The 22,808-nt window shown below is 39.0% G+C and overlaps 1 protein-coding gene across 2 annotated transcripts in view; it reads left to right on the top strand.

The window, feature by feature from the left end:
• Positions 1 to 22,808, top strand: part of WDFY3 (WD repeat and FYVE domain containing 3) — a 279,731-nt gene that overhangs the window by 195,670 nt on the left and 61,253 nt on the right. For both annotated transcript variants that reach the window (XM_081582148.1, XM_081582158.1), the window contains 10 exons: positions 510 to 644; positions 3,282 to 3,461; positions 5,084 to 5,317; positions 13,537 to 13,636; positions 15,567 to 15,727; positions 16,767 to 16,996; positions 18,079 to 18,188; positions 19,732 to 19,914; positions 21,004 to 21,161; positions 22,253 to 22,330. In XM_081582148.1, the coding sequence (XP_081438274.1) occupies positions 510 to 644; positions 3,282 to 3,461; positions 5,084 to 5,317; positions 13,537 to 13,636; positions 15,567 to 15,727; positions 16,767 to 16,996; positions 18,079 to 18,188; positions 19,732 to 19,914; positions 21,004 to 21,161; positions 22,253 to 22,330 (1,569 nt within the window). The remainder of the gene's footprint in view (positions 1 to 509; positions 645 to 3,281; positions 3,462 to 5,083; positions 5,318 to 13,536; positions 13,637 to 15,566; positions 15,728 to 16,766; positions 16,997 to 18,078; positions 18,189 to 19,731; positions 19,915 to 21,003; positions 21,162 to 22,252; positions 22,331 to 22,808) is intronic.

Consider the following 22,808-nt stretch of genomic DNA (forward strand, 5'->3'; position numbering starts at 1 on the left):
CGATACAGATGCATGAGCAAAGCAGAGTTTGGTTACAGACACCATAGTCAAAGTGTTATATAAAACTACTATGAATAAATCTCCTCAAACTGATTTTTATTTAGTCAAATCTTAATCTATATGTAATCTAAAAGTGAATTAGAACATTGCTGAGAGGGGGGTGTGGGGAGTAAGTTCACTGTGCTTTTTGAAGAGCTTCTACTTAAAGCCATTAATTCTTTAATTTCATCACCTAGCTAATTAGCAAGCATCTTTGTTTATTTTCCTTAGGAAAAAAAAGAAAATGATGTTTTTAACATAGATAACTAGGACACTGATGCATAAGATTCACTTTGTCTTATAAATGGAAAAATGAGTTTTAAAACATAGGAGGGAAGTCTTTGTCTTTTCTTCATTGCTCGCTTTGAAAGAAACTAATTTCGAAGAAGTTTTAGAACATTAGAACTTGTGAGGGTCTCTACCGAGAACACTTGACAGCGCCTAATCCTGATTCACTTTCATCTCTGCAGTTTGATTTAGATTCCATCTGGACCTTTATCTTTGGAGTTCCTGCCTCCAGTGGAACCGTGGTCTCGTCTATCCACAACGTGTGCACAGAAGCTGCTTTTTTGTTACTGGGCATGCTCCGTAGCATGCTGAATTCAGTAAGTCCCCAGAGACACTGACACCTGTCGGTAATTCCTCCTGCCTGGGATTCCTTTATAATAGAGGAATCCTTCGGTAACCTAAGTCTTTATTTACTACGTGGTCTCTGGAACCGAACCTCAGCCCCTCTGTTTTGTTATATTTAGTGTAAGGACAGACCGTGCAGTTGTTAAGATCATGAACTCAGGGGCTGGGTTCAACATCCCAACTCTGGTCCTCCAGACATACTAACCTCATGTATTTCAGTTTCCTTATGTATGAAATGATAATGACGATAAATGTTACCTCTTAGGATTCTTGTGAGCATTTATGAGTTAGTATGTACACAAAGTGCTTACAAGTGTGCCTGGTATAGAATACAAGCTTTATTAAGTGTTAATTGATGCTGTTAGTGCTATATTACACGTATTTCAGTATATACATTTATATAATAAATATATTGTATTACATGAAATTGCAACAATATGTTATTTGAACTTTTAAAATCACTTTTATTTAGAGGTGCAAAAGGTTATCAGTGCAAGTTTTACTTTGTGTTTGTTTTCATTTTCTATTTTAGTTATTTCTAACTTATATATGAAGCATTGAAAGAGTAAATGATAAAATTTTCATTCCTATCTCTCACAGAAATGCTGTGAATAATGATTTAATTTTTTTTTTTTTACAAAATTTAGGATCACATTGTAAGAGGAATTATTAACTAGATTCTTTGGATTACAAGTACCTGACAAATCTGATTTTAGTCAAACTGTTCTTATGCAATCTAAGAAAAGAACATTGCTATTAAATGTGTTAATTTAGAATGCTTTGGGATTCTGGTTTTTGTTTATATTCATAAACAATTATAAAAATCTAAGCTGAAACAAAAGACTCTCTGGGCAAGTATCAGAAGATAAACATTGTTCAAATAGAGTCTTCTTACTTTTTTTTTCAGCATCATCATCATAGTTATTGTGGTAATGCTTTTAAGGAAAAGAAAACTCCTGTGTGTCTCCTTCTCAGTCTTCTACTACAGCACTGCTTTACTTCTGACACTTCAGGTCACCAAGTGTATAGAAGGTTTTGCCACACTAGCTGGGTGTCTCACCATTCAGTTCAGTTCCGACACTGTCTGCCTGGATATAGCATCCAGTTCCACAGGTTAAGGGCTCAGTCTCATAAGATACTCCCTGCCCTCCTCCATCAGTCCTGCCCCTCTTCAAATTCCAGTCACAAATCCAGGTTGTTACCTGTGCTTCTGACTCACCAGTTATAAATCACAGGTTCCTGTGTCTCGGGAAAACATTTTACTTACCAGATTACCAGTTTATTATAAAAGGTAACTCCAGAACAGCCAGCTGGAAGAGAGGCATCCGGCAAGGTGGGGAGGGGAACAGAGCTCCACACCCTCTCCAACCTGCCCTTCTCCCAGCACCTCCACGTGTCCACCAGTCCAGAAGCTCTCTGCACCCCATGGATTTGACTTTTTATGGAGCCTTCACTACATAGACATGATTAATTAAAGTCATTGATCACTGGTGATTGAACTCTTTCTCCCTGGAGGGTGTGGAGGAGCAGGTTAGGTTAATTTCCAACCTTCTAATCACATAGTTGGTTCCCCTGGCAAGAGCCCATCAACCTAAACTCAAGTGTGGTTGAAGAGGGCTCCTTATAATGAACAAATGAAGGATGAAATGGCACCCTAATCTAATATTCTGGCCTGAGAAATCCCATGGACAGAGGAGCCTGGCAGGCTGCAGTCCTTAGGATCATAAAAGTCGGACACAACACAAGTCAAGACATAATCCTGCATGTTTGTCCCCACTTGGAATGCTAGTCTTGAGAAATGAGAGAATAGCTACTAAACCACCACCATCTTGAACAAAAAGACACATTTATGACTCTTATCACTTAGGAAATGCCAAGAGTTTGAGGATCTCTGTGCCTGAAATGGGACAAAGACTAAATACATATTTCTTGTTATAAATCACAGTATCACAGTTGCATAATGGTTAAGAACACTGTTCTCATTTTTTATGTGCCAGTGTGAGACTCAAAAGGTGAAATAACTTCCCCATTTTTATCTTACTCCTTACTCTCTGGCATGATCGAGGATGGGACAACTTTGATGGTAATACAGCCACTGTCAGCCCCCACCACATTTGCGTTGATAACGCTGAATAATCAAAACCATTGACTTCAGTTACTGAGCTATGAGAACCCCAGTCCAGTGTTAGTCGCTCAGTTGTGTCTGACTGTTTGCAACCCCATGGACTGTAGCCCGCCAGGCTATTCTGTCCATGGGATTCTCCAGGCAAGAATACTGGAGTGGGTTGCCATTCCCTCCTCCAGGGGATCTTCCCACCCAGGGATTGAACCCTGGTCTTCTGCGTTGTAGGCAGATTCTTTACCATCTGAGCTATCAGGGAAGCCCAGTGTGAGTACCCCAGTGAATGCAAAAACATCCTGTCATCTTCTAGGGGTGTTGCCTTTGTTTTAGCTTATTTCCTGATTTGTTGGCCTGTGTGTTTACCCCCGTGTGTGGTTTATGAGAGTTCTGGACCATCAGTATATCAGGTGTCAGAAGAGTAGTTAGTGAGTAACTTGTAGCACTGTCAGTGTCCTAACTTATTGTCTCCTCTCCTGTCCCCTGGCAGCCTTGGCAATCAGAAGAAGAGGGATCTTGGCTCCGGGAGTATCCTGTGACCCTGATGCAGTTCTTCAGATACTTGTATCACAATGTCCCGGACCTGGCCTCCATGTGGATGAACCCTGATTTCCTGTGTGCACTGGCAGCTACAGTCTTCCCCTTTAACATCCGCCCTTATTCAGAGATGGTAGGAAAGGGGGAGGAAAATGTCAGAACTGGAATTAGTCTGCTCCAGTTGTTAGCAGATTTTTTTTTTGGCCAATCTTTTAAGCTTCTGACTAAGTTATAGTTTTGTAACTTTCTGCTCCACCTCTTGCGTCATTATCTGGTGTCTGGCTCCAGACACACCCTTCTTCTGCCTTCCCCTAAAATTTCATCAGTGAACACTGTTTCCTGTTTTTATTTACCATATTCTTGTAAGTCTCTCATGAGTGAATTTCCTCTTCATGTAGCTGTTGATCCATTTCTTATTATATGTGACGATAGCTGTAGAGTTGTGAGCTCAGGTTACAGAACTCTAATAGGACCAAGTTTATTTCCACTTCATTTATCTCAGGAATTCAGCATCTCCTGGATTTAGTCTTTACAGACTAGTTACAGGATTTGATTGTCTTTATAAGAAATGAAATGCATGCTTGTCTTTTCTGTTCAAATTTTTCCATTTTGTTCAACTGTTATTTTTCATATTTTGCACTAACTTAGTAGAAAGTTATTAGACTAATCATATATCATATGGGCTTCCCTGGTGGCTCAGACAGTAAAGAATCTGCCTGCAGAGCAGAAGACCTAGGTTCGATCCCTAGGTCAGGAAGATCCCCTGGAGAAGGAAATGGCAATGCACTCCAGTATTCTTGCCTGGAGAATCCCATGGACAGAGAAGCCTGGTGGGCTACAGTGGACTACAGTCATTGGGATCGCAAAGAGTCAGACATGACTGAGCGGCTAATATATGTATCATATAGATAACTTCCTTTGTCCTTTAAAGCAAACCCAAAAGACAGTTATTCCCCCATGGAACTTCAGAATTTTATGATGTTTCCTCCTTTTTCTACTACTTACTCTACACCTTGGAATAAAGTACCTTCCTCATACTGATTTTTATTTATGTAAAAAGATGAAATACTCATTCTCAAAACTGTGGATTTTTAGGAGAAAGACAAGTATACCACATGACCTTAATGTTGTGGCTTGTTTGTAACTTTAAAATTCACATATTTGGTAAAAACAGGATTTTAGTAATATTGCAGTGTTTTTTCCTTGTCAGCATCTTGTAATCTGTCTTCTTGACCTTTCTTTTTCTGTTGGCTCAAAATTGGTACTAGTTTTGTTGTTTTGTTTGATTTATTTGTTTTTTTTTTAACCTAAAAAATAGATTAGCCTTTGGATACAACTGTTAGTATGCCAGATCTTTATCTGGAATTCTGTAACACTTGGCTTCTCAGTAGGTATGTTTTGTAATATGCACATAAAATAGTCCTTCTCATTTTATTATTTATTTCAAGTGCAGTTATCCACAGTAGAAATAAAAATTCAACATAAAGCAGTTATATGGTTAGCAGCCAGTTGGTAGCTTGATGTTAGAAGGAACGTGTGTTGAGTAATCATGACCTATGGTGCCCGATTACCACCCTGATGGGAGTGTATGAGTAAAGCCAAGTGAACTATCCGATGCATTGAATAGTTTCATAGGAGGTAAATGTTGAACCAAAATGCTGTTGGTGCTACAGTTTGGTTTTTAGGAAACACGGAAGTAAAAATGTTAAATGAAATCGAACGTGACTAGGGTACATTTCCTCTTGATTTTATTAGGTGACTGATCTCGATGACGAAGTTGGATCTCCAGCAGAAGAATTTAAAGCCTTTGCAGCAGACACAGGGATGAACAGAAGCCAATCAGAGTACTGCAACGTGGGCGTCAAGACATACCTGACCAATCACCCAGCTAAGAAGTTTGTTTTTGACTTCATGCGGGTCTTAATAATAGACAACCTCTGTCTTACCCCTGCCAGCAAGCAGACTCCACTGATTGACCTTTTGTTGGAGGTAAAGACAAAGAGATGCATTTACATCTCTTAAATTGTTTTTATAATGAGAGTGTTAATAGCCAAGCAAGTTTTATGCCAAATACCTTTCAGATTTCTAATTCCTCTGGGTTGTAAAGGCAGAACATATCATGGGCTATGGGAAGTTTTTAATCCCAAGTGTGCTAATATATATACTATCAATTTGTTTCTCTTCTTTCTGTTCCCCTTGGCATGTCCTTTTTTTCTTAAAGATTTTTTTTAATGTGGACAATTTTTAAAGTCTTATTGAATTTATAACAGTTTTGCTTCTGTTTTATGTTTTGGGTTTTTGATTGGAAGACATGTGGGGTCTTAGCTCCCTGACCAGGGATTGAACCCGCACCCTCTCCGATGGAAGGTGAAGTCTTAACCACTGCACCGCCAGCTAAGTCCCTGCATGTCCTTAATTCAGTCCTTTATTGCCCTTTCCCTAGACCAGGAATTGACAAACTTTTCCTATTAGGGGCCAAATGGCAAATATTTTTAGGTTTGTTGGCCGTACAGTCTCTTACAACTACTTAACCTGCCATTGCAGTTAGAAAGCAGCCACAGACAATGCATAAATGAGTGAGCATGGCTGTGTTCCAATAAAACTTTATTTATAAGAACTAGCACAGGCTGAGTTTGGTTCAGGGACCCTAGTGTACCAGCTGCTTCCCTCCTAGACTCGTACAGCAGCGTTGTCCCCTCATCTTGTAAACTCCCTACTTCAGTCTGTCTTATGTATCACTTCCAGTGTTACTGCTTTTAGTGTCCTGTGGGGCTTAAAACATGGTGCTCAATATGCACTTACTAAATTTTTCCTCAAGGCAACAAATGTGTTGGTTGCTTGGTACGTAAGCTCAGGCTGCTATAACAAACTACCCAAAACTGGGTGGCTTCAATGGCAGGCAGTTATTTTTCACAGTTCTGGTGACTAAGAAGTCTGACATAAGGCTGCTACCAGCTTGGTCAGGTCATGGTGAGGGCCCTCTTCCTGGCTCATCGAAGGCTGCCTTGCTCTCACAGGGCAGAGAAAGAGCTCAGGTGGTTCTTCATCTTCTTATAAGGGTTTGAGTCCCCTCATGGGGGATCCACCCTCATGGCCTTCCCAGAGCTTCCCGGATGGCTTCTCAGGGCTTCCCAGGTGACTCAATGGTAAAGAATCTGCCTGCCAATGCAAGAGATGCAGGAGACACGGGTTCACTCCCTGAGTCTGGAAGATCCCATGGAGAAGGAAATGGCAACCCACTCCAGTATTTTTGCCTGGAGAATCCCCATGGACAGAGGAGTCAGGAGGGCTACAGTCCATGGGGTCGCAAAGAATCAGACATGACTTAGCAACTAAGCATGCATTCATCATGGCTCATTTAAACCTAATTACCTCCAGAAAGCCCTACCTTATAATATCATCACATTGAGGGTTAGGGCATAACTTACGAATTTGAGGGGAGGGGACACAAACATTTAGTCCTTGCACTTGCTCATTCTCTTGATAAGAACTAGCTGATGTTTCAGAAAACAAACCCTAGTGGCCACACTGCTGGCTCTAGAAGTTGACCATCACTGAAAACCAAATGTTCATCTAGGAAAATCTCAAAGAGAAATTCCAGAAGGGAATCTAAGATATAATTAGTTGCTTATTCATTCATTCTTTCGGCAAATGCATATTAAACAGGGTCAAGCAGTACATGCAAGGGCTCTGAAAATAGTGTTTCATGAAAGATTTCAGTGCAAAAGACTAACTGCTTTTCTCTCTGAAAAACTTCCTGCATGGTGCTGACAATTGTTGGACAACTGACCCTGCACTTTCTCTTCTCCCTCTAGTGGTGAAGAGAAAACAGTTAATTTTTTATTTGAAACCTTAAAACTCCAGCAGATGTTTTATCTTATTCATGTAGAAATATCTCAGCTTGATCTATTAAAAGAAATCACTAGTATAATTTAGATAACAGTCATGCTAAGCATTTTAACCAGGACCACAGTATTTATTATTGGCAGGAAAATAATTGATTTCATCAATAATTCATGTGGACAAGCATGCCTGGTAGAACTTGTCCTCTTTGGAAAATAAAAATAAGAAAAGAGATGGCTAGTATTTTAGTGCCTGGGGTAAGAATGTGAAGCATTTTATGCAAAATAAAATGTTTATCATGAAATAACAGAATAAAGTTCAGAAGAGGTATAAGAAAGCATAACCGAGCCAAAAAATAAGATACACATATGTAGAAGAAATGGGCTAAGTGCGTATATCCAGTAATAACACTGTCAGTCTTGTCAGTTCAGTTCAGTTGCTCAGTCATGTCCAACTTTTTGCGACCCCGTGAACTGCAGCATGCCAGGCCTCCCTGTCCATCACCAACTCCCGGAGCCTACCCAAACTCAAGTCCATTGAGTTGGCAATGCCATCCAACAATCTCATCCTCTGTCGTCCCCTCCTCCCACCTTCAATCTTTCCAAGAATCAGGGTCTTTTCAAATGAGTCAACTCTTCGCATGAGGTGGCCAAAGTATCAGCATTTCAGCTTCAACATCAGTCCTTCCAATGAACACCCAGGACTGATCTCCTTTAGGATGGACTGGTTGGATCTCCTTGCAGTCCAAGGGACTCTCCAGAGTCTTCTCCAACACCACAGTTCAAAAGCATCAACTCTTCAGTGCTCAGCTTTCTTTATAGTCCAACTCTCACATCCATACGTGACTACTGGAAAAACCATAGCCTTGACTAGATGGACCTTTGTTGGCAAAGTAATGGCTCTGCTTTTTAATATGCTGTCTAGGTTAGTCATAACTTTCCTTCCAAGGAGTAAACGTCTTTTAATTTCATGGCTGCAGTCACCATCAGCAGTGATTTTGGAGCCTCCAAAAATAAAGTCATCCACTGTCCCCACTGTTTCCCCATCTATTTGCCTTGAAGTGATAGGACTGGATAATGTGATCTTAGTTTTCTGAATGTTGAGCTTTAAGCCAACTTTTGCACTCTCCTCTTTCACTTTCATCAAGAGGCTCTTTAGTTCTTCACTTTGTAAGAGTGGTGTCATCTGCATATCTGAGGTCATTTATATTTCTCCCAGCAATCTTGTTTCCAACTTGTGCTTCATCCAGCCTGGCATTTCTTATGATGTACTCTGCATATCAGTCTTGTAGGAATCCTGATAGCTAACTAACTAGCAGTTGATAAATTATGTAATTGTCTGTTATTTTAGTTTTTCTGTATTTTTCAGTGAGGAAAGCTTGATATGGCATGTATTAACTTCAGGGTAACATTCTCATTATTGTGGTCACTAATTTGCCCTATAGTGGAATTGTATCTGATTGCATTAGGGTGTCAGGGGTGCAGATGTTTTAGGAAGAACCAGAGAGTGTCAAGATTGAATTTCCCAAATAGATCATTAGCTCCTTAAAGTTAGGGACCAACTTTCATGTGTCCTTTTAGCTCTCACAAAATTAGCTCAGTGTCTTGATATGTTCTTTAAGTAGTTTTGAAGCATTTAACTACAACTACATCCCTGGCCTTTCCCGAACAAGATATGATACTATCTAATAAAAGATATATAAGTTTGCTTTTAAAAATACATGTATTTAGGGACTTCCTTGGTGGTCTAGTGGCCAAAATTCTGTATTCTTACTGCAGGGGACCCAGGTTTGATCCCTGGTCATACATAGCAGGTTTGATCCCTGGTCATACGTAGAACTAGATCCTGTATGCCGCAACTAAGACCTGGTGCAGCCAAATAAATAAATTTTTTCTTTTAAAAAAGCATAAGACCTTTACAGAGAAAAAAATCATACTTCTTAAAATTTATGCTTCAAATCTAACACACACAGAATACACATACAAAAAATAGTGAAAAGGATATTGCACTCCATGTTTTCCTATAGTGTGAAAAAATAAATTACATTCATATGCTTTTGAATGTTATGATTGAGAAGTCTTTATTTCTGAAGACGTTTAAGAAGAGAATTATCCTATACACTTGCCATCTACCTTCATGGAAGAAGGGGTTTGAACCGACTGATTTTCAGTCTGATATACTCATGCCAGGCTATTTTCAGTCTTAAGATTATTTGGGATTTCCTCACAAGAGTATCTACTTATTTCACTACATCTACTAAAGAATATGTGAAATTATCTTCATTAGCAGTCTAGAAAAATAAAAGATCTGCATTCATCTAAACTGGCTACAGTATGAGCCAGGTCAAATACAGGGGAGGCAGTGTGGTGTTGTAGCAAAGCCTGGTTTGAATTCTGGCCCTGATGTTTATTATAAACTCAATAAACTCAAAACGCAAAATAAACTCTGACACTGTTTCCACTTATAATCTCACCAAGCCAAATTCATTCTCTAAGGAATGATATTATATACTATCTCCCCTAGGTGACTGCTGTGAGAGTTAAATAAATAATAGGTAAATCACCCATTTATTTTGAGAAATTAAACATGCTGCTTTTAGCCGTGTACCTTGGCTCAGCTCAGTTCTCTTCATCCCTTCTAGTTTGCCCACCTTTAAAATAGTATATGAGATTCCCAGATGATTTGTGCACACATTAACATTTAGAAAGCACTTCCTAATCTGCAAGCTGTATCCCATGGGTCACATCCAGCCTGCCTTTATAAATAAAGTTTTGTTGGAACACACAAAAAGAATAGTATAAAAATAGAATCTGTCTCTGAGGACCACAGTGAGAATTAACTAAGATGATCCGTTTAAGATTCGTAACACAGCACCTGACACATAAGACCTACTCAGAAACCAAGTGGCCTGTGTTGGCTTGTACCTGGGCCTCCAGCTGCTCTTCCCTGGCTTGTCTTCCCCAGTGTCCTCTGCTGTCACCACCAGGCATCTCGTGGAGAAAGTGGAAGTGTGAGTCGCTCAGTCGTATCCAACTCTTTTGCAACCCCATGGACTGTAGCCCGCCAGGCTCTTGTATCCGTGGAATTCTCCAGGCAAGAATGCTGGAGTGCGTTGCCATGCCCTCCTCCAGGGGATCTTCCTACCCAGGGATCAAACTCGAGTGTTGGGCATTGCAGACAGATTCTTTATCATCTGAACCACCAGGTCTCATGGAGGGCCACATGAATTTGCTGCATGTGGCCATGGAAGGAAAGTACCTGAGAACAAATCAAAAAGTACTCATACAGACCTAAAGGAAAGAAAGATAGTGAAGTGGAGGAGTTCACTGCTTTCTGCTCCTGCCATCTTCTTAAAGACCTCCCCGTTCACATCAGAGTGAAAACCACATGACTGCAGAGCAATGAACAGCCCCTGCCGCCCCGCCACCAAAGTGGAAAAGTGAGCAGGGACTGTCATAAAATACCTGAGAGAAGAGAAGCCAGTGAAGAGGAACACTGCAGTCAGGATGACAAAGCTCAAGATCCTCTTTGATGGCTCCAGCCCACTGCAGAGAGAGTACAGAACACTCAAGGCCTTCCTCCCCAAGCCACAGTGCTCTCAGCCGTGGGCCACAGACGCACATGGGCTGTCTGGCCTGTCACCAGGCCTCAAAAAGGGGGCTTTGATTATTTGAAGGCTGATGTTATTGGCTGGCTTTGTGTTTCCTCTGGGAAGATAGATCTGACAGCCAGAGGCCAGAGCAGACCATAGTACTTATCCTCCCTTCGTTCTGGGCTGAACTCATCCTGGTTGTCCAGTGAGCCAACCAGGCTTATCTGGAAAACCACGACAGAGAGATCATAGCAGAGTTGCTCTTGTTGTACATCTGTTAACTTCAATTTGGAAATTTTCAGTAGGGCTGGAAGAGTAGGGCAAGTGAAGCAGTGAACTTTGGCATCAAAGAAACTGCTTTGAAACCTAGTTTTGACTTGACCAACTGACTTAACCTCTCTAAGCCTCAGCTACCTCATCTCAAAAGTGGAGATGATAGTATCTACTTCAAAAGGATATTTTGCAGAATGAGATAAGGTACATAAAACTAAGCACTGTGTCTGGTACATAATTGTGTCCAGTGAATTGTTAAAAAAAAAACAAAAACAGAGAACGATGCATGCATTCACAAAGTCTTAAGTCCTTTCAAAGTTGGGCTACTGTGAGCCTCAGCAAGAACATTCGAACTTGGAGGTTAGCGCCAAGAACAGAGTTAATTCTGAGTCATAATCACTCATGACACAGCTTCAATGAGCAGACAGTTAAATACTTTTTGGTGACTGTTCTCAGTTGCTCAGCTGTGTTCAACTCTTTGCGGCCCATGGACTGTAGCCCGCCAAGCTCCTCTGTCCGTGGAATTTTCCAGGCAAGAATCCTGGAGTAGGTTAGCATTTCTTCCTCCAGGGTCGGATCCTCCTTCAGACCCAGGGATGGAACCCGTGTCTCTTATGTCTCCTGCATTGGCAGGTGGATTCTTTACCACTAGTGCCACCTGGGAAGCCCTAGTGGTGACTGAGCCAGCCTTAAATCCTTATAGAATACTTTTTAATGAAGTAAAAATAAATATTGTTGACAGATCAAGCTACTTCTCTTTGTACCATGTTCCCTGTTTTACAGACTCCAAAACTTTCTCTTGTTAATTAACACTGTATAAACCCTACTCACTCTTACTGTTTCATTAGCCACATTGAGTTGATTATAATCCTGAATAAGTATTGCTGACTTCAGGGGTATTAAAATCCCTCTGTGGATGGCCTCTAATCTGATTAAAAGATAGTCCTCATAGACTCATCAATCTTCTGCTTATCACTTCAGTGTCTTTACTTTCTGTTCCATTGGCAGGGGTTGGGTCTCCATGGCCTCTCAGCCTGAGGAATGGGCTGGCCTTGGCCCCAGCTCTCCTGCTGTCTGTTCAGCTGCACAGGAAAATGGATTAAGATTAAAAACGACATGACATGACCTTCACTTTTTCGCAGATTACTCTCCTGCCAAACCAAACTCCTAAGCACTAGTATTCTTGTAACTGTTACCTGGCCCATATTTTGTTGTTTTAAAACTGGATAAATGTGTTTTACCACAAAAACAGAGAAACATTTGTTAAAACTTTGGTTGGTTTTTGAATCCTTAGAATAATATCTTTGATCTGAATATAGAATTCCAATTTTAACTACTTTTTTAAAACCTTTATCAGGACCACTTTGAAAATCAGAATAGAAGGAAACGGGTTTTTTTTTCCCCAATAGAGCGTATTTTAATTTTAAATACATGAAACAGTGTTCTGTAGCCCACTTTCGTGTCATGGTTATAAACATAGTCCCAGAGCAGTCTGTGCGAGAAGAAATAGATTCTTTAATTTCACTGGCAAAGCATCACGCCTCTGCTTATAACTACAAATCCAGGTCTCTTTTTAAGAAACAACTTCATGTCAGTTTATTGAATGGTTCAATATCTGCCTCCTGTCCAAAGCCAGCTAACAGGACTGACATTTGAGAGAATGACAAAAGGATCTCTCCCACCTTTCATCCCTGTGTTCCTGGTGCTTTGCCACCTCTCAGGTTAGAGACCTGAAAGTTATGCGCCTGGATTGTACCACCCTAATTACCTAGAGAAATGCCATCAGAGAACTGTAGTTTAACTTTATGCCCTAAGCTTTTATTCGCAATAATTTTAAAAATCATCTTATACTATATAAAACCATTATCAAAGGTATTACCTATTGAGTTGTTCATTGTCCTCTTTATAAAAACAAACCCACAGAGAACATTCTTTTCAGAACCATCTAGGAAAACATCCTTGCTGGCTAACTAGTGTGGTTTTTTAAAAATATTTTATAGATAATAAAAAGCTTTGTAAACCCTTTTTTTCCCTTCTTGACCCTAGGAAGCTCAAAGCGAAATTGTGTGCTTAATTAATTTTTTATATAAATACTCTTGTCCCCATTGACTTTACCTTCTTAGTTACTAGAGTCCTGAGCTTTTGTGTTTGTTTACATGGGCTTATGATTTCTTTTACGTGTAAATCATTAAAAACTACCTGATTTCTTTTGAAAGTGAGATTATAATAATAAATATGAACATTTTATTAAATACTCAAAATGTTGAGAATACTGTTTTTGGAGGAATGGATTCTGAAGACAATATGCCTGTTGAGGTTTTTTCTTTTTATATCTATGATCAGAAAAATAGAGTATACACATACATACCATCCCTCATGACATATTTTGTTATACTTACCAGTAGGGGTTTTTTTTAATGTGACTACAATAATGTAACTGTGGTTTAGCCTTACCTTCATTGAATTGGTTCTGTTTCTAATTCTAAAATTTATTACTTAGGCCTCCCCTGAGAGATCGACAAGAACTCAGCAAAAAGAATTTCAGACTTACATTTTGGATAGTGTGATGGATCATTTGCTTGCAGCTGATGTTTTACTGGGTAATATTATGTTATCTTCACTTTGTTAAAAAATATTGGTAATCACTTCCCTTCTCTATTTAAACTCCAAGTATACCGCTTTTTTAACTTCATCTTTTTCCTTGTTCCCTGTGCCTTTTCCCATCGTATTGGTATTTTCCTTTGAACCTGACCTTAATGATCAGCAACAGGGGCTACTTAAGCTGCTTGTCCACTTTCATACATTCAGAGGTGGCAGGCAGGGGACAAGGCAAGAGAAAAAAGTGTTTTTAAAACCATATTATGTGAACAGTCTGTATTTTTATAAATTAGCTAATACTTCAAAAAATTAACTTATTGTAGTATAGTTACAAACAAGCAAATTATAAATGTAGCATTCTGTGAACGACCACCCAGATGACATGCTTCTGTAAGAACAATTGATAGAAATGCGCTACCAGCACCCGCAGAAACTCCCCTCTTCCTTGACCCAATTAGTAGTCTCTGAGTCACTGCCTCGACTTCTAAAATAGCAGATTCATCTCACCTGTCCTTGAACCTTATCCACACAGGGTCACACAACATGTATTCTCTTTAGTCTGGCTTTTTACCCTCAATACTGTGTTCATGAGGTTTATCCACATAGTTGCATGTGTCAGGAGTCCATTTATTTTCATTTCTGTGTAATGTCCTTTTATATGAATATATAAATTTATACAACTTGTTGTTGATGGACATTCAGTAGTTTCTAGCTGGAGACAATTAGAAATAAAACTGGTATCAATGTTCTTATAGGGGTCACGTGTGTATAATATTTAATATATATCTGTTGAGTATATACCTCAGGTGGAATTATTGGATCATGGGTATCTATGTTATTCTTTGGAATGGTTTTTAGGACATAAATTCAAAGCACCTTAAAATGTGTTTCTGTATGTCTCAATCTAGTTAAAATAAAGCTGCAAAACACAGTGGGATTAACATATGTAAAACATAAAATTGAAAAGAGAAGGAAAAGTAATGATTTAGCATATTTGCTACTTGAATTTCTGGTAATTTTATGAATCATAGAACCTCCATGCTATTACCTTATCATTTTTTTATAAAGCAAATTTGCCAAGAAAATCTTTAGTTTTGTCATAACATGCAACTCTCAAAGCATGGTGTAAAGTCAAACTTTTGTATTTGTTTTTATCACTTGGGAATCTTTATATAGTATCAGTTTTACTACATAAAGACACACAATGAAAAGTTTTGCATCATTTAGTAATTTAGAGTTAGGCAGGAATAATAATTGCAATCAGTAAAAGCTCCAAATTTCTAGAAAGGAGGGGCTTAAAGAGGTCATTCTCCATTGGAGGCGCAGCCAGGAGGATTAGCCTTGAGGCAGTATGTACACAGCAGGCACACTGAGGACCCTGGGGCAACTATGGAAGTGAAACAGTGCTGATACGGATCACGGATCTCGGAGGGGGCAAAAGATACCCCTGGGCACCACCACCACTGATTATTCCTAATTCCTCTGGACCTCTCTTCTGCCAAAATTACTTCATTGTGCTTAAAGGTATATTCAAAAAGAGACAGTTTGATGGTTTGCTTTTTCCTTTATTAGTTACACAGTATCAATTTACAGCTAATAAACTGACAATTTTTCTGTCAAAGGGGGACCATCTGTCACTGAGTTTAAGTTGAAGAACTGTTTTCTTATCACAGACTCTCTTAAGGTAGTGAGAAAGTTCACAGTCTGCATCCATAATGCTTTTATCCTGCAGAAAGTATCTCTTTCAACATTTATCATGACTTCTGGCCATGAACATCATTTTGCTTCAAGTGGTCCATAAGAGTTACTAGTCTTATTTCTGATTATAGTAGGTGTACTCACTTTTCCTTAGCCTGACTTGTTTAAGGGTCTGGTCTCGGGCTGGTTGGTATCCATTTTCTTAGACATTTTTTTTTTCCTGTTGGAATTTAGGAGAAGATGCATCCCTTCCTATCACCAGTGGAGGAAGCTACCAGGTATTGGTGAACAATGTGTTTTATTTCACACAACGTGTGGTGGACAAGCTTTGGCAAGGCATGTTCAACAAAGAATCTAAACTTCTTATAGATTTTATAATTCAACTAATTGCACAGGTAATCCATTGTCATATTAGCTGTAGAGTACATGTTTTCCTATTGAGAAACTTCCTTGGGTGTCAAAATTGTTCGAAATAAGTGTAACTAATAAGATAATGAATGTTGACATTTAATGTGAAGCTCAGCTTATTAAAAGTGAATAAAACCTTTACATCATTACCATTTCCCCATTACCCCCTGGCCTGACGTCCCATTTCTCTCCAGCTTTGGGCCTCCCACTGTCTTCCCCACTGACATCACTCTTTGCTGCACTCATAGCTGGATAACTTCCCTTTGGTTTAAAGACCTTATGTTAACAGGATTTGATAGATTTTTGTAGTATGATGAAAGGTTTACAGAGCATGAAGATTTGCTGTTAAAGGAGTATTCTCTTCTTGCAGTTAAATCCTCACAAAGTCCCTTGGAGCCCTCTGTCTTTGAAAATGTCATTTTAGTGCATGTCTGGGGTGCCTTTGCCTGGTTTGGCACAAGCGACAAATCTCATTTAATACACGATGTAGCAAGTAGGAAAGACCCTTGTCATGTTTTGTTAGCATGTGGTACAGAGGTTCTTTCATGTCACCCAAGAATTTAAGAATAAACTCGTATGTCAGAGAAAAGTTCTCAAGTAAGATGAAAGTGGAACGTCAGACAAAGTTTTTACTAATGTTTTAGGTAATTTTTGTGTGTAATTTTGAGTAGATGCTGATCACCCTGACAGAACTTGTGGGTAGGAGACGCTACCCAGCTGGCACTTCGTCATGTTCTCAGGGAGGCTGCTTCACTCCCAGGAAGGCTGGCAGCTCTCCTCACTGCGAGGTTTAATTACACAGAGCACTCATCCCCTGACATCACATTTATGTGTCTCTTGGGCTTAGAACCTAATAATAGCAAGCGCTTTGTACTTTTTGTTAACAACTCAGCACCCCAGTACCTAGCATGGCATCTGGTACACAATAAACCTAATAAATGTTCATGTGTGAATTATAAGCAGGGTTTTTGGTTTGGGTTTTGTTTTTTTCCATTTTGCTAAGTAAAGTGTCTCTCATATCTCTAGTCAAAGAGAAGATCCCAGGGGTTGTCACTGGATGCGGTCTATCACTGCCTCAACAGGACCATCCTGTACCAGTTCTCCCGGGCACACAAAACCGTCCCGCAGCAAGTAGCATTGCTTGACTCTCTCAGGGTCCTGACTGTCAACAGGAACTTGATCCTGGGCCCCGGAAACCACGACCAAGAATTCATCAGCTGTCTGGCTCACTGCCTCATTAACCTGCATGTTGGGAGGTAACTTTTAGGTTCAGTTTAAACTGGTCTTTGTTGTATTAATACTTTTTTGATGATAACATTTCTTTTTTCTGTAATCTCAGTTTTACTTAAAACTTCATGAGAAGGTAAAAGACAAGTATTGAATTTTTGCAATGAGATAATGGTTTTTTTTTGCTTTAATTTCCTGTATCTTTTCTTTTTTGTTCATCATGTGTCATATATACTTTTAAAAAGATTCTTTACTTTTAAGTAATTTAGATACACGCTGTCAGAGGTGAAGAGGCGTAAAAGGATAGGAATGCAGTAAATAAATGCAATATGGGTAAAATTAGTATTTTTCCATTGATTGTTTTGACAGATATTTCTTTGATGTCTTCTGGAGGCCAGGCATTGAGTTAGGGACTGGAAAGAAATATGAGTAAGTCAGATCCTGTGGCAGGTCTTGGAGCTTGCAGTCTAGGAGGGAGGATCAGTAACTAAGCACAGCCAGTCAGATGTGCTAAGTGCTCTGCTAGAAGCACGGTGCTCAGGGAGAAAGCATGTGACAGGTGGCCCCTGCCTGAGACACCTGCTGAGTTACAACTTGAACCTGAGTGAGGAGGAAGTTAATCGTCCCAAGAAAATGAGGAAGAGTGATGTCAGGAGAGAGAGTTCACCTGTGTGATTGCCCAGATGGCAAAAGGAATACAGCGCATAGGAAACTACATGTATTCCACTGCTGCTGGAGCACAGAGGGGTGACATAGAGGTGGGAGAGGGAGCACAGATAGAGGAGGAAAATGTTCATCAGAGAACTTTTTGTAATTTTTAGGTAAAAATGTTAATAGTCATCAAAAAGCATCTGAAATAGTATGCTCATCTTAATGCTGTAATTTAATTTAATTACATTTGGTCAAGTGGATTTGTGATATCACTCCTTAAAAATGACATTTCCGTGGTAAATTAGAAGTCCTATTTTGTGAATCTGCCCAACATCTGTCTGCCATTAATGGAACTTTGTGACAGAGCCAGCATTCACTTGTGTCTGCAGAGTAATAGTCATTACACTTTGCAGCTACAATAATTTCCTTCATAGAATTTAAACTGCCTGGAATTTTCTAGCAATGTGGATGGATTTGGACTGGAAGCAGAAGCCCGCATGACTACATGGCATATTATGATCCCCTCGGACATTGAACCAGATGGTGGTTACAGCCAAGATATTAGTGAAGGTAATTACCTCAATTTTCCCCCACCCCTTTCTCTCCACTCATTTCTGATTTTTAATAGCTTATTAACCAGAAATGTATTAATACATCTTTTGTTACCCAAACATTATTGACCAGAGATGTTTCAGTATCCACTTACATAACAAATCACTGGCCACAGGCATTAGTTTCTGCAAAAATACCCCAGTCGATAATGTGTTAAGATAGCCAAAAGAACTGATTTCAGAAACTGCCAGCATTGACAATCTGTTTCCCCATAGGGCACACCTGAGCGTATACCAATACACCCACCAACATATACCGATATGCTGGCTGTATATCTCCTTACACCAGGATGGGTAAACCACTGATAATATTTGCCCTCCACATTTCATAGTAACACCGGAAAACTTGGTGGTACATTTGCACAGGTAGTAGCACAAGCTTCAAATTGGTGCTTATCATTAAGAGAGCCAGCTATTGATAGTATTAGGCCAATCACAGTAGAGGCAAATATTGCTTGAGACAAGTTGTCAGTACCACCATTTTTATTCTTCCTCTCTTTTTTAATCTGGTTTTCCCACTGATTTTGTTAAGTTCCATGCATTGAAGTCTTCGGGTGGATTGATTTCTAATTTCCAGCAATGTTCAGTTGAAAAGATTAGATGCTTAGAGAAGTATTTGTCTCTCCAGCAATACAGTGTGGTAGTTCTACATATGATTTTATCCTTTGTCCAGTTCTTATTCTTTCATTCATTTAAGCATTGATTTGTTCTGTTGTTTCACTAAAATTTCTTGAACCCCAGTGATTATTTTTTACCTCTCAAGGAACTAAGTCTAGAAACTGGTTCCCAAAGTGAGGAGCTCAGACTAGTAACATCAGCATCATTTGAGAACTTGTTAGAAAAGCAGATTCTCTGGTCTGACTCATATCTGCTGAGTACAGTACTCAGATACTCTGGAAGGTGGACACCAACAATCTGTTTTAACAACTTCCCAAGTGATCCTGCTACTTGCCAAATATTGACTGGTCTAGAGCAATAGTCCAAAGTAAGATGGAATTTAATAGTAAAAACTATAAAAATATTTATTATTTCTTTCCTTTGGCAAACTATTCAAGAACAGTTAACTTATTGGTGAATGTACCTTAAATGTTGGATTGTCCAAAAAGTTTGTTCAGGTATGGAAAAACCCAAAGGAACTTTTTAGCCAACCCAATATTTAGACCTAAAATTTACTTTTAAGTGAGGAGTACATTCTTTTCTTTCAGTATAAGCTAGATAATGAAATGTATATGTGATTTCCAGTTTTATAAATTAAAATGCTCCCTTTCTGCTTGAATAGAAAGTTATTTTAAAAGAGTTTTCCAAGTAGCCAACCACGTTTTTGGTTATCTGAATAATCATTTTCTTTTTTTTTTTTAACTGAGCTGGCTATAATGTGAAGCATTTTTTTTTGATGATTAAGTACTATGCATCTAAGTTGAAATTCTTAGATGTAAAACAGGAAAAAAAATACTAACTACCTTTGTATTATTTTTGATCGGTTGCTGTTTTTCATTACCTAGGGCGTCAGCTTCTCATAAAAGCTGTCAACAGAGTTTGGACGGAATTAATTCATAGTAAGAAACAAGTCTTGGAGGAGATTTTCAAAGTCACTCTACCTGTGAACGATAGAGGCCATGTGGACATAGCCATAGCAAGGCCGCTCATCGAAGAAGCTAGTTTGAAGTGCTGGCAGAATCATCTGGGTAAGAACATTTACAGATACCATGTGGCCAACAGACTTACACATAACTATCCTATATGGGTGCCCTTTAGCTATGAAATTAAAACTTTCCCCAACGGATATTATGATGGCAGTAGAAATGAAAATCAATATACTATAGCCCATTCTAAAATGATTATATTGTATTGGGCTTCTCTTGTGGCTCAGTTGGTAAAGAATCCACCTGCAATGCGGGAGACCTGGGTTTGATCCCTGGGTTGGGAAGATCCCCTGGAGAAGGGAAAGGCTACCCACTCCAGTATTCTGGCCTGGAGAATTCCATGGACTGTACTGTCCATGGGGTCGCAAAGAGTTGGACACTACTTAGCAGCTTTCACTTTCAGAATGATTATGCTGAGATTGAGCTTTTCTTCCTAGATTTTTTTTTTTTTTTAATCTGAGGTGATCTCAGATTATGAGATCTATGAGCTTGGTAAATAATACATTGCTCACAACTTCAGAATGGTCACCATCTTGGCTGTGACTCCATATCCCTTATCTATAATTCTAAAGTGCCAAAACCCCTAAAAATCCAAAATGTTATTATTGACGCCAGAATTCACTTGGTGGCAAAAACCTAACCTATCTTTGTTTATCCTACTAGGCATGAATATTCATACATTTTGTTGCAGAAATATTAATTATTATTTTATTCATTATGGTTTATTACTCTAGATCCTCAGGCAGTATTGTATAACATATAGTATACATACCGTATCACCTTTTTAAAATCCAGAACTTTTCAAGTTCCAAAGTATAAACAACACCATAGACTTTAGGTAGGGCATTGTGAATTGTTATTAACATAGAAATTGATTACAGTTAAAATAAATTTACATATCATTGCAGAACTATGAGGTTTCACCCAAATGTGAGTCCAGCCAGTACAATAATTATTAAGCAACTATCCTTACACAGGATAAGTAAATGTCGTATTTAAGACAGCATCTGTAACATAAGCTGCTTTTGATAACTACAGAAACGTGCTTTGTAACTATGATGAGAAACTATTAAAAGTAAGGCGAATAAATACATGGAGAAATTGTAAAATACTCTTACTTTAATTCCGTAGCCCATGAAAAGAAGTGCATAAGTCGAGGAGAAGCTTTAGTGCCCACCACACAATCCAAATTGTCCCGTGTCAGCAGTGGCTTTGGTCTTTCCAAGTTAACGGGATCAAGAAGGAATCGAAAGGAAAGCGGGCTTCATAAACACAGCCTTTCCACCCAGGTACATTGTTTAGTTTTATTAAAAATATTAGAACTTTGTATTTCAAGGTTTAGGTACAGTGTTTTATATAATACACTTAACACATGCAATCATATTATTTGAATGGAATCTTTCTGCATTTTTGCTTTAGGACAGAGAGATAACTCAAGTTATGGGGTCTTCTCCCATTTTATTATGATACAGTTGCACTATGAATGTTGTGTATTTGATCCATCTCATGAATGAACATAAGATGAGATTCAGATATTGATATATGATCAGACTATAGTTTTTTCCAAATATTTTCAAGCATTCAATAGTTTTACTATTAATAGTCATATAAATTTTAAATCAATAACAAAATGACTTTTCAAATAATTTTATTATACACATCAATTTTTGATTTTTTTTTTTTTAACTCCTCCGCCTCCAGCATTAATTTCTTCCTCATCATACTCTCTTTGCCATCTCAAAATCTCAATGGCAGCAGTGAAAAGCATCTGGGAGAAACCATGTGTATGAGTCATTCCATGTGTCAGGTCAGGCTCCCCAGGAAGCGCATTCTGAGAGGGGGTTTAGTGTGCAGGCTGCTTATTAGGGGTCCCCTTGATATGTGTGGTAGGGAGGAAAAGGAAGCAGGACTGGTTACAGGGAAATGTCAGGGTACGGTGCAGGTCTGGTGACACCAAGTTGACCCAAGTTGATTCAAGTGGAGCCTTGGTACCAAAATGACCTGGCAGAGTTGACTTGTACTGAGCTGAAATGGCTAAGCCCACTTGCCCCCAAATCAGCCAGTGATTGTGGGGTACACCGCAGCTGTCTGCAGCTGAGATGATCCCTGAAGTTCGGACAGCACACCCAGAAGCTGTGGCAGTGAGCCCTTCCTTGAAAGAGGCAGTAGGGGTTGGGGTGTAGGGATCTGAGTCCATCACATAAGTCTCCATCAGATTCATCAGATAATTCATCCTTCACAGTTTTTTGTGGGATATTTGGGATGTTGTTGTGATGCCTTTAATAGAATTTTAACTAACTTCCTAATTTCAAGGCTAGTTAACATTTTTTTTTTCAGGAAATCCATGAAATATTAAGACTCTTTTTCCACCCATTATTAGGAGATTTCTCAGTGGATGTTTACACACATTGCTGTTGTTCGTGACTTGGTAGACACACAATATAAGGAATATCAGGAGGTAAGAGTCATAACAGTAATAATGGTTTGTTTTGCATTTCTCAAGTGAGAAAAGACTGTTCCCCTTCTTATCTTCCTGCTGCTTTTAAGAGTAAGTTGCTGAACTGCATTCATCATCAAAAGTGATGTTTTTAGTTATTACTGGCAGCAGCTACTTTGGCCATTGGTTTTAAGACAGAAGGAGTGGAACTTCCTTTGGGCAAACTGCATTAAAAAGTGACAGACTGGAGATCAGCACAGCTGAACCCTAATAACATTCATGACCATCGTATTTCATGTGTTTGTTCCTAATAAAAATTAAAATGTCAGAAGATCCCTCTTTCAGACATAATACAGAGATCATCAACATGTACATCAAAGTCTCTGAGAAGTCTCTTAAAATTCTAAAATATTAAAACATAAAAAGTTTTTTTTTATTATAAGTGCTTGGTAATTTTGTCAACAAAAACTTCAGTGAAATCTTCTTGATTAATTCATAA

Source organism: Giraffa tippelskirchi, chromosome 1, assembly GCF_054371585.1.
Source record: "Giraffa tippelskirchi isolate mGirTip1 chromosome 1, T2T-mGirTip1v1.2.pri, whole genome shotgun sequence".
Lineage (NCBI taxonomy): Eukaryota > Metazoa > Chordata > Mammalia > Artiodactyla > Giraffidae > Giraffa > Giraffa tippelskirchi.